This window comes from Balaenoptera borealis, assembly GCF_965194805.1.
Source record: "Balaenoptera borealis genome assembly, chromosome: 10".
Taxonomy (NCBI): Eukaryota; Metazoa; Chordata; class Mammalia; order Artiodactyla; family Balaenopteridae; genus Balaenoptera; species Balaenoptera borealis.
The window spans coordinates 92,029,143-92,041,910 of NC_138874.1; the positions used below are offsets into that span (position 1 = coordinate 92,029,143).

Sequence of the window (12,768 nt, forward strand, 5' to 3'; positions counted from 1 at the left end):
ACAGATGAAATGCATTTAGCCTATAACATATTCCATCTAATACTTCTACCTATACAGACAGCCAACTTGCCAGCAGGCAAGGAAATCACGAAATAATCTTTTTACACAACAGAGGAAAGACCGAGTGCTTATCATAAAACCTTTATCTAGTCTTCCTAGGCCTCTACAGCCCTTCCTACCCCCAAGATTAAGCCCAATGTCCTTCTCTCCTACCTAAGAATGCCAGTCTCCAGAACAGTGCTTTTCTCCCAACATCCTAAGAAGGGTATTTTGATCCCACTTTCTAACCCCAAGTAATCCAAAAGGGTTCAAGGCCCTTCTTAAAAGCACTTTAATTTGTACCTAAGTGAAGGAGCTGTACTGAATATAAATGAGCTTTGCTTTGATGAGTCTACCGCTTAAAATAAATGACAATTCATTCCTAATATGGAGAAATCTTGCTCAATTTTGAGAATAAGGCTTTAGGCTGGAAATACCCAAGATGGAAAGGAAAAAAAGTTAAGGCAGAACTACATTCAAATACTATTTTTTAATCCCTTCCCCACCTGAAAGGGAACCTGAAAAGGAATACCAGACTAAAGATAGGTGGACATTACTGATTGGGACAGAGTTTTATATAACTAGTTGCCTGATGTTTCCAAGAGAAACTACCCCTGCTCACATTCTGTGTCACAGTCCCAATGAACAGTAAGGGACCAGACTAGGGCTGACCCACAAAGGACAGCCCTAATATAGATTTCTCAAGTTTCTAATACTTTACACGAGACTCAGACATCTTGTTAAGTACTTTTACACTGTCTAAGACATAATATATAAGCAAAAGGAAGCTCATGATAGCCCAGACAAACTAGAGAATCTATAGCTTTCTGTTATATTTTCACCTAAGAAGACTCAGCTGAGTTTGGGATATTATTCATAATATGTATTCATAACCATAATGAATCCCTCTGGAGTTATTACGATGTATGCAGAGAACATTTATTAACAATGGAAAACATTTGCATATTATGGATCCATAATACATAGCAAGCACAGCAAAAAGCCTTATGAGAAATTAGCATGCCTAACCCTTGGCTGTTTTCCCACAGTTCAGCCCCCAAGAACTAATAAAAGACAAATATATTTTTATGTTGAAATACTAAAAGGTCTTAATTCATGTTATGGGTTAATGACCTGAGACTGTCATTTCAATCTACAGCCTACTCTGAAGCTCAGAGCCCAAAATCATTCCTTTGTCCAATACAAAGAGGCATCTAACTGGTTAGTGGGACTTTTTTCCCCACTCGAACACAGCAATAACTAAAAAACTGCCTTATATAATATGTAGAAATATAGAAGTATATGTATTTTTAGTTTACCAGAAAGTCCTCTCACGCCAAGGCTGAGCTGTCAAATGTCAAGTCTGAACTGAGAACAAATGTTACAGCTAAACTGCTGGCTTTTAAAAAATAATGGCTCCAGTGACATACCTTTAAATATAACTAGGCTACTGAGCACCAGCTATATTAAAAACCAATTAAAAACCAAAACTTGAAAACAGGGTTATAATACTTATACTTAGGACTTGTACAGAAAGGAAATGAGTTAGGAGAGAAGAAAAAGAACAAAATAGAAGAGATAGAATAAAATCCCTCACAAATTAAAATCTCCATCCTAAGGAAGAGTTTATTCCTTGATCTTTGGCTTCATAATTCTTCCCAGCAGCCTTTGTCAAGGGAGACAGTCATTTGAAAGTGGGCTGACTCCAATCTTCCCACTAGAAAAAATAAAAGCTCACTGGTTGTAGGTAAGTAAGCACAAATCCTGCCATTGCATAATCAAGTGTGTGGGTGGAAGTGTTCCCAATGAACAGTTTGAAAGGCAGTCCTCTGAAGCATCCAAACCCCAACATTGCATGGAACTCTGATACACACACACACACACACACACACACGCACGCACCTACACGCACGCCTTTTGATATCCATGGTAACCAGGCAGGCTTCATCGTTAAAGAGAAAGATCAGTATTTCCGTTGGAATATTTGGTGACCTGAATAAGCAGAGACAAGTAGGCAATCCTGCTACATGTTCCTTCTCATTAAGATACAGGTGTGCCCCGCTTTTCGAAAGCTCATTTTTACATAAGCCACTTCGCCTTTACGAAAAACCTACATTAGTATCTGTTTTCGCTAATGGAAAGAAATCCAAAGAGAATTTCCACTTTTAAGAAAAAAGGCGGGACTTCCCTGGTGGTGCAGTAGTTAAGAATCTGCCTGCCAATGCAGGGGACATGGGTTCGAGCCCTGGTCCGGGAAGATCCCACATGCCGCGGAGCAACTAAGCCCACAAGCCACAGCTGCTGAAGTCCACGTGCCTAGAACCCGTGCTCCGCAACAAGAGAAGCCACCGCAATGAGAAGCCTGCACACCACAACGAAGAGTAGCCCCCACTCACCGCAACTACAGAAAGTCCGCGGGCAGCAGCGAAGACCCAACGCAGCCAAAAATAAATAAATAAATAAATTTATAAAAAAAAAAAGAAAGAAAGAAAAAAGGCGAAGTGGGGAGGGGCAGAATAGGGGTGAGGAATTAAGAGGTACATACTATTATATAAACTAAATAAGCTACAAGGATATATCACAGGGATTATAGCCTACATTTTATAATAACTATAAATGGAGTATAATGTTTAAGAATTGTGAACCACTATGTTGTATACCTGAAACTTACGTAATATTGTAAATCAACTATACTACAATTTTTTAATTAATTAATTAAATTTAAAAAAAAAAAGACAAGTGAGGGAATGCCCTGGCGGTCCAGCAGTGAGGACTCTGCGCTTCCACTGCAGAAGGCCCAGGTTCAATCTCTGGTGGGGGAACTGAGATCCCACCAGCCACATGGCCAAAAAAAAAAAAAAAAGACAAGTGATAACAAGTATTGGTGAGGATGTGGAAAAAAACGAACCCTTGTGCACTGTTGATGGGAAGGTAAATCGGTGTAACCACTAAGGACAACTGTATGAAGGTTCCTCAAAAAATTAAAAACAGAACTACCATATGATCCAGCAATCCCACTTCTAGGTATATATACAAAAGAAATGAAAACAGGATATCAAAGAGATATTTTCACTCCCGTGTTCATTACAGCATTATTCACAGTAGCCAAGGTATGGAAACAGCTTAAGTGTTCATCTACAGATAAATGGATAAAGAAGATATCGTACATATATATACAAGGGAATATTATTCAGTCACAAGGAAGAAGGAAATTCTGCCATTTGCAGCAACATGGATGGACTAGAGAATATTACGCTTAGTGAAATAAGTCAGACAGAGAAAGACAAATACTGTACTGCATCACTTACATGTGGAATCTAAAAAAAAATAGTCAAACTTATAGAAGCAGAGAGTAGAATAGTGGTTGCCAGGGGCTAGGGGTGGGGGAAATATAAAGAGGTTGGTAAAAGGGTACAAAATTTCAGTTGTAAGATTAATAAAGTCTGAAGATCTAATGTAAAATATGGGGACTATGTTGATAACACCATGTTGTATTTGAAGTCTGCTAAGAGAGTCGAACTTAAATGTTCTCACCTCCTCCAAAAAATAAAAATAAAAAGAGGGCTTCCCTGGTGGCGCAGTGGTTGAGAATCTGCCTGCTAATGCAGGGGACACGGGTTTGAGCCCTGGTCTGGGAAGATCCCACATGCCGCAGAGCAACTAGGCCCGTGAGCCACAATTACTGAGCCTGCGCGTCTGGAGCCTGTGCTCCGCAACAAGAGAGGCCGCGATAGTGAGAGGCCCGCGCACCGCGATGAAGAGTGGCCCCCGCTTGCCGCAACTAGAGAAAGCCCTCACACAGAAACGAAGACCCAACACAGCGAAAAATAAATAAATAAATAAAACAAAAAAACGCAAATGAGTTTTAAATAAATAAATAAATAAATAAATAAAAATAAAAGATAAATATGTGAGGTAATGGATGTGTTAATTAAATAGATGGGAGGAATTCTCTCACAATGTATATGCATATCAAATCACCTCAATAAAACTGAAAAAAAATTTAAAGAAAGTATACATGTTCCATTCTTTTTTTCTCACATTTAGGCAATGAAAAGTAGAAAAAAAAATCCTACCACCTACTAACAACTAGAAATGAATGTAACAAGAGACAAGAGTTGGGGGCGGGGTGGGGGGGGAGAAAGAAAGAAAGAAGGCAAAAAATGAAAATCGTGTTCAGCATTTGTTTTGCAGCAAGTTGTAACAGAGGCAGCGAGCATCCCAGGCAGTTGAGAGTGGCACCACCAAATTCCTTCCCCAGGAGCTACACGCAGCATCTAGGTATCAAGCCACCACAGCTTTAAACTGTGTCTGTGAGCGTCTGTGCTTTATCTAGATTTCCTTTGTAAACCTGTTAGCAAGATGTGTCCTCAGGTAATTGCTTCTTTGCTTTACGCCATTTCGGCTTACAGAAGGTTTCATATGAGAGCTCTACTTTCAGACAGCAGGAGAAACCTGTATTTTGGAATTTGACTTTCAATTCTAAACAGATCCAATTTGCTACCATAGACTTGAATATCAGTGGCACCTCCCAGTCATGCTTTTGTACCAATAATGCTTGTACTACCTTGAAATGCTAATGCCACAGGTGTTATATGAAACTTTGAAGGAGAAAAAGGAGATCAAAGACATCCATGTCACATACAGACAGGAGGGGGGCACAAAGAAAGGATCAAAGTTAGATTTCCTGTACTTCTTTACCCCAAATGAGGTCAACATTTGAAGCAAAACATCAAGTATTAATGAAGATTATTTTTAGGTTAAGTTATTCCATCAAACACTCAGCTGACAATAGAACCAATTCAGGCTGACACAAAGTTTATCAGGCAAAATTCATTTCTTTTCTGTTACCCTTTTCTTCAGTGCCAGTGGTAAGTGGAGATTTTTTCGTTATTTTTTTAGGGAGGGAAGTCTTAAATACCCAGCAAACTCCCAATTATTATGCACTTGTCATTTTTTAACTGGGCGTGCCTGGCAGACACATAACAGTGAGCAAATCCCAGGTTCACTTTCTCATCCATTTATTCAACAAATATTTACTAAGCAGTGACCATGCCGGGCACTATGCTGGGCAATCAGTGGTAAACAAAACAGGCATGGTCCCAGCCCTGATCCATGTTGTGGTGTTTAGTCTCAACTCTCACTAACCTTAGGCAAACCTCTTTTTTCTCTGGCCTCAATTCCCTCATTTGTCAAATGATAACAAGAGATAATATTACTATTTTACATTTATTTCAGTGAGATATTCATAAAACATCTCATCTGAGCCTCACAAGTACCCTGAGAGTTTGGCAGGACAGACATCACTGACCTCTGAGGTCCCTTTTAAATCTAGCATTCCATGACTCTACAACCATTCCCTGAGGAGGACAAGCTGGAGTTATGTAGCTTCTTTACAGAAAAAAGCACTTGACTCTCTTTTCCAGACTTTTCTTTGGAGCTTCATGAATCCTGAAGGACAGTTCTTCAGATAATTTCTTAAGCAAAAGAATTAACAATTGTGCTTTTTGTTAAAAAAAAACAAACAAAAAAATCCAAAAGAACTATGCTCACCCCTAAAGATTCAAGATCATATTCGTCAAGAAAACAAAGGAGATGGTGGGCTTACCATCAGAGGAGGGCGGCGTGGTCCCCAGCGGTGTGGCTGGGGTTGCTGGAGCAGGGCTGACAGGGGTTGTCACCAAGCCCATTTCTGGATGACTCTGAACGAGAGCACAGATAAGGGTAAGAAAGAGAAAATCCAGTTCTGGGTATCCTCTGCTTATCCTTTCTAGTACTCCTGGCCTCATAATTAGACAGAAAGCTCACTGAGGAGGGACTGCTTCTACATTTAGTTCCTATGAGTACCTGATTACCGTTGATGCTTGCTAAACTCTAATGAGAAGCTCTGCAGGCTAGTTTTCTTTAAGCAACTAAGTTCCTATTACAGAAGTTTTTCTGCAGAACCATATGAATAAAAAACTGGGATAAACAAATACACAGAATTATTCCACACACACACACAAAAGGGCACTTGCTGTCCTATTTGAACCTATCTGAGAAGGGACTACTCTTATCAGATCAACCTAAAACATATCTACAGACTGTTCTAATGACCACAAAGTTGACTAATAAATGCAGGTGAGCCAAGGAGATAACAGGTACTATAAAAAGAGCTATGCAGAGGGCAGCCTTCCCATTCCACAACAAACAAGAGCGTGTGGGACTGGGAGGCAGAGACATGGGCGAGACATCCAATGGGGACCAAAACAGATGACTCCTCTTTCCCTTACCTTCCTTAGCCATCCCTGCCACATCAGCTCTTGAAAATTGGGCTGAGTAGTGGCTACTCCCTTCTCTTCCCCAACAGCTTTACCAGATTTTACCCATCTCACTTCTTCCTTTAAAATCAGTTACAGAATTCAAAGAGCAGACAAGGAAGACCCTGAGAATAGTGGATAAAGTCTCATGTTATCAGTCGTGAAAACCGATAAGTCCCTCTTAGCCAGACACTCAAACCAGCACACTGCTTTTTGACCTTATTTTTTTTGTTGTTGAAACTCAGTGGATCCCATACACATCTGCCCTTTGAGAAAAAAGCATAAGCAAACTTTGCTTTAAAAGAAACCGTCATACATATTTTAAACAGTCTGGCTTTAAAATAAAAACACTTTATCAATTTTTTAAGACAGCTTTCATGAGCATCACTCAAGTTTTCAGTCTGTTTAAGTTCCCTTCTGCACCAACTACCGAGGCTATCCCTTAGGCAAGTGATCCAGCACTCAGGATTCTATGACTTTCTGCTTTCAATATTTGTAGACTTTTTTTTTTTTTTTTTGGTTAACAAACCTTACGCTGCACAAGATATTTTGTACTCTTCTTCTTTGGACATGGGTAAGATAATAAGATAAGTGATGTGGCCTATTTTATCTCCGGTTGTAATTCCACAGAGGTTTAGAAAGCAGAAAGCCTGTTATAAAAATCCATATGGGCAGATAATACCAGGGGATTTCCAGTGAGCAAAATGAAGTAATCTCAACTCATTTGGTTAGCAGAATCAGTAAACTGGTCAAGACCATTAACTTTGCATGTTATCAGATCCATTTCAGCACCAGATGGAAACATACATATTTGAGGAGAGCATGAAGCAAAGGCAACTGATGCAACTCTTTGTAACTACCACTCACCAATGCAAAGTAGGGTTTACACGGCACAGCCAGACAGGCTTTTCAATGGAGTGAATGTGTATGAAATTCAGGGAGAAAAAGAACTGAAGTTTTTAACATAACCAACCTGGGCTAACACTGTGATAAAGTTGCGATTTAAATGAACAGCTTCGTAAAGTGCCAGAAGGATGGCCTCATTGGTTCTAAAGAAAAAGAGAACAAATTGGAGAGTCTCTTACAATGAAGAAGTTAAAAGAGTATAACCCTCAAGATAAGATTTCACTCCAGCTCCTCATTATAAATCCCTTTGAGTTTCTAATGCTCCCTTTATTTCCTTTTGGGGCTTATGTAAAGGGTATACAGTCAGAGCTTTAACTTTAATTCCTTAGAACTAGTTCTTATCTACTTCATTGACTATTTCCCCCTCTCGCTTTTCCACCCCAATCCAGTTAAGTCCTTAACTGGCTCAGACACCAAGCCCTCTTTCATTTCATTCCAGAGACAGCTGGGAACAGTTTTTCAGCTTCTTGGGGCTCAATACATGTGACTGAAGCAGAGTTTTCTAAGGTTCCATTATTGTTTAAAACTCAAGAAACAGTTGATAAATCACCAAAAAAGTTTGAATCTGTAAAAGATTAGCAGAGGTAACGTTTCACACTTTCATATCCAGTGAGAGAGCCCACACTAATGTTCAAGTCACCGCACAAGAACATCAGGCACTTACTGCACTGAGATTTTCTCATGGGCATCTGCTATGAACATGCTGCCCACCTGTGGAAGAAAACAGGAATTGCAGAGTTATAGCAGGGAAATGTGAGAGGTGCTCTGTACCTATAAGCCTTTAATCAGTCAAAAAACAAGCTGCTTGGAACCCTGGCCCACCAGTTACACACAACAAAACCAGCTCACTTTGAAGATCTTAAAAGAATCATAAGTAATAAATGAAACAATGAGAGCTCCCCTAACTTGTCTTTACTTAAAGGGATTTTAAAAAACAGAAAAACAATCCCAGTACTTTTGGCCAGCTCTCCTTTTTAATGCGTAAGTTTAGTAACCACAGACAACAAGTAAATGGCAACCTAAACATCCTCATCACTTTGCATCTGTCCTTGAATTTGCTTATTTGAAGTCAGGAACTAACTCACAAAGAACAAAGAAAGCAGGCTGTTCATCCAACACAGAGCCATCTTTGGGGGAATATCTGGGTTTCAGACCAGAACTGTCTAAATGAAACCTACTGTCCATATTTTACATCATAAAACCTTTTGTTTGTGTCCTAGCTAGGGCAGCTGAATAAGTAAATGGAGTAGATTGCCTCCAATATGTGTGATATCAGAGGCACTGAGATAGATGCCCATCGATCTAAGAATACCTTTTCCACCTACTTATGTATTTATTTATTTTTTTAAATTATATATATATATATTTTTTTTTTTTTTTTAATTTCATTTATGGCTGTGTTGGGTCTTCGCTTCTGTGCGAGGGCCCTCTCTAGCTGTGGCAAGTGGGGGCCACTCCTCATCGCGGTGCGCGGGCCTCTCACTATCGCGGCTTCTCTTGTTGCGGAGCACAGGCTCCAGACGCGCAGGCTCAGTAATTGTGGCTCACGGGCCTAGTTGCTCCGCGGCACGTGGGATCCTCCCAGACCAGGGCTCGAACCCGCGTCCCCTGCATTGGCAGGCAGACTCTGAACCACTGCGCCACCAGGGAAGCCCCTCCACCTACTTATTGATGCCCAAAACCATGCAGCTGGAGCTTCATTTATTTGGTACAAAACTTTTTCTTCTTGGCTAGAAGGCAAAGGTCCCTGGGAGCAATATAATTATATCTAATTCATCTAATCAAACACCAATACAGCACTCATCTGACATCTGAGGGATTATCCATTTGTGCTTCAGAGTTAAAGAGTTTACCAAGTCCTTTCCTTGACAGTAGGCTCTGAGAATGAAGAAGGCATAGATATTGTGGGGGAAAAATTGCCGTTTGGAGGACAAGATGGGGGGACTGCTGTTTCTTGCAATGAACTCAAAATCTGTCTTGCTCTAGGGCTGATTACTTGAATACTAATGCCCAAGAAGACAGACTTTCTGAATCTAAGTTCCAAGACTCCTAGATTTATCTCTTAAAAATCAGTCCCAGATTATCTGGCCTAAAATGCCTATCGTGCTAAGGCTGAGATACCTTGCTCTGAACCAATAACTTTCCTAAACTATGGACCTCTCAGCCCAGACCTTAAGCCTTTAGATGAGTGGCTCAGATCACTGCACCAATCCCTCGACTCCAGGGCCAACTACAAGAGATGAAGGGGCCACTGCAAACAGCCAAGGATCACTCAGGGTTGGACTTGGATCTAAGTCCTATTCTGTGTTCCATAGCGTCAGTCCTCAAACAGAGCCAACTCCTTAGGAAGCAAAAGTCTGGCTTAATATGAACCCTTTTTTTTTGTTTTGGTTTTGTTTTTGTAGTCTTTAAAAAATTGAATTGATTAATTTGAAAAAAAAAAAAATTCTAACCCTGATGGTCCAGTGATTAAGACTCCACGCTCCCAATGCAGGGGGCCCGGGTTCAATCCCTGGTCAGGAAACTAGAGCCTGCATGCCGCAACTAAGACCCAGGGCAGCCAAATAAATAAATATTAGAAAAAAAATAAAAATAAACTTCTGAGTCTAAATTTGTCTACCCCTGCAGATCTCATATATTTCTGAGCAGGAGAGAAAAAGCAAGTAGGACTTACCATATTTGTTAAAGCAGAGAAAAAACCGCCCTGGTGTTCTTCTTCCTTGTCTTTATACTGCCTGAACAAAAATAACTAAATTCAACTTTAGTATTATTTATCACGTGTCTTTGTCCTTGGCATACTAAGTGGTAATCAGGGCAGCTCACTTGCAGAATTCACTGACTCCAAAAAACAAAAGCGTTATGACAACCCAGCCACTGCAGTTTCCCCTGCAAGCTAAGAGGCACCCATCTGCTCTTGAGGTAGTGTGTACCAAAATGCCCAGCTACTTCGGAAGAGTCTTAGAAAGCAAGCTGCAAAAGTGTGAAACTGCTCTAACATATGGCTGATCCAGTTATTTCCCAAACAGACTATTACTTGAAAAGTGTGACAGTAAAATTAAGGCTGTAACAGTGAAAATCTTGTTTGTTTTTGAAGGAAAAGGAGGGAAATCTGTGAGCTAAACTATTTGCGGAGATGGGACAGATTTGAAATCCCAATACCCAATTGTGTATAAGGCAAGTCTGGAAAGGAGTAAGAAAGATCCTGCCTGGTCCTTGCCAGGATTAGATACACTTCTGGTTTCCATTCACTGAATACCAAATCCTTCCCCATCCCCAGCAAGAGGGAAAGCAAGCATCAATGAAAAGAGCCCCCAGAATAGACAGAGACTCTATCTAGGAAGCTGCAGTTGATTACTGATGAAAAAGAAGTATCTGTCAAACTAGAACTAATTCAGTGCTTTCTTTTCTTTTTTTTTTTTAAGCATACAAAAAAGCAGTGCTTCACAACCTTTTTTACATAGAAAATGGTATTTATATGATACATTGGGCTAAATGGAAGAGCCTGCTTATGGCTGGAAAACTAGTTAAAATTCTCTGCAATAAAATACCAAAGGTTGCATAAGACTGTTTGAATGTAAGAGTTGCTTAAACAAAAGATGGACACTAACATGGTGGCTACTTCTCCCCAGTGTTAAAAACAACTGCTGCTAAAGCCATCAAGCCCAGCTAGAGCAAATGCATCTGCCAGCAGCTGTACCTCTGAATACTCCTCTAGGATAGGTAAGAGACATTCACCCAAGAACTCTTAACAAACCTGTTTCCTTCTCAACCAATTCAAACGAAAATTAGACCCTTCCCTTCTGGAAAGGTGGACTTACCTGTTATACTCAGATAAAGCTTGAGCAATCACAAGCCCCATTCCCTAGAGAGAAAAAAGATAGCACAGGTGAAATAAGGGGCTGTTGGCGATACTATGACTAGACCACGGAAAACACTAATTACAGCACCATGGTCCATGCCCAAGAAGTTCTACTTGAAAGTAGGCAACAAGGACAGGAATTCTGAGAGACACTGTCAAAGGATCAAAAGGAACTTCTTTGGAAAGATTTTTCTGATCTAATTATCTTACTTAATGGTTCCAGATACAATTAAAATAGAGTAACAAGGGATGAAACAGACCAGTCCAGACCACTGACAATTTCACTGGGATCATTTTCACCTCAAAAGAAAAGGCTGAGTTAGAATCTTCAAACAAAAAGCTCTCCAATGTCTCTAAAACAACCCATAAGAAAAGTGACAATGAGTCCCACGTTAAACGAAGGTGCAGGGATTTCCCTGGTGGCGCAGTGGTTAAGAATCCACCTGCCAATGCGGGGGACATGGGTTCGAGCCCTGGTCCAGGAAGATCCCACATGTCGTGGAGCAACAAAGCCCATGCACCACAACTACTGAGCCTGTGCTCTAGAGCCCGCGAGCCACAACCACTGAAGCCCGCGCACCTAGAGCCCATGCTCCGCAACAAGAGAAGCCACCACAATGAGAAGCCTGCACACTGCAACGAAGAGTAGCCCCGGCTCGCCGCAATTAGAGAAAGCCTGGGCGCAGCAACGAAAACCCAACGCAGCCAAAAGTAAAATTAATTAATTAATTAATTTAAAAAGAACATATCATTGCTTCCTCAACATTGATTTAAAAAAAAAAAAGAATCCGTCTGCCAATGCAGGGGACACAGGTTTGAGCCCTGGTCCGGGAAGATCCCACATGCCGCGGAGCAACTAAGCCCATGCGCCACAACTACTGAGCCTGTGCTCTAGAGCCCGTGAGCCACAACTACTGAGTCTGCGTGCCACAACTACTGAAGCCTGCACACCTAGAGCCCGTGCTCCACAACAAGAGAAGCCACCACAATGAGAAGCCCGCGCACCACAACGAAGAGCAGCCCCCGCTCGCCGCAACTAGAGAAGGCCCATGAGCAGCAACGAAGACCCAATGCAGCCAAAAATAAATAAATTTATTTTTAAAAATGAAGACAAGCTACTCTCAGGCCACAGGAAAACAGGAGTGTAATGGGAAGAAGCATCCAATAAATATTAAAGTAATTTATCAACTTTCCCCCTAGAAACTGCTAAGCGTATCACAAAGATCAATTAAGGCCACAAGGATGAGTCATGTGTGCTTTTTTTTCATAAGAGAAATTAGAAGAATGAAGAGGGCAAGATGGAAAGAGAATAAAGCGAGACACCTGGTCATCTTCTTCCTCCCTATATTCAGAGATCAGATGTTATTTCCCAAACCTCCATGGATATATGTAGCAGACATATATCATCCTCCATGTTTCAGCTTCACCAAGGCAGGCTATAAATATAATCTGGCTGGTTCTACAAGAAGAAATCTCACAACATTTAGTCATCTAAGCCTTCTTTTTTTTTTTTTAATTTCAGCTTTATTGAGGTATAATTGACACACAAAATTGTAAGCTATTTAAAGTGTACATCATGGTGATTTGACATACCATCTAAATCTTCTTATTCTTGGAAATGTAACTTCTTGACTCTGTAGGATAATCAACCTCAGCACACTAGAA

General features: G+C 40.6%; 1 protein-coding gene across 9 annotated transcripts in view; it reads right to left on the reverse strand.

Moving 5' to 3' along the window:
- ARMH3 (armadillo like helical domain containing 3) overlaps positions 1-12,768 on the reverse strand; it is a 180,516-nt gene that overhangs the window by 134,785 nt on the left and 32,963 nt on the right. For all 9 annotated transcript variants that reach the window (XM_082408314.1, XM_082408311.1, XM_082408307.1 and 6 more), the window contains 5 exons: positions 11,063-11,106; positions 9,919-9,979; positions 7,909-7,955; positions 7,312-7,387; positions 5,648-5,741 (listed from right to left, as the gene is read on the reverse strand). In XM_082408314.1, the coding sequence (XP_082264440.1) occupies positions 5,648-5,741; positions 7,312-7,387; positions 7,909-7,955; positions 9,919-9,979; positions 11,063-11,106 (322 nt within the window). The remainder of the gene's footprint in view (positions 1-5,647; positions 5,742-7,311; positions 7,388-7,908; positions 7,956-9,918; positions 9,980-11,062; positions 11,107-12,768) is intronic.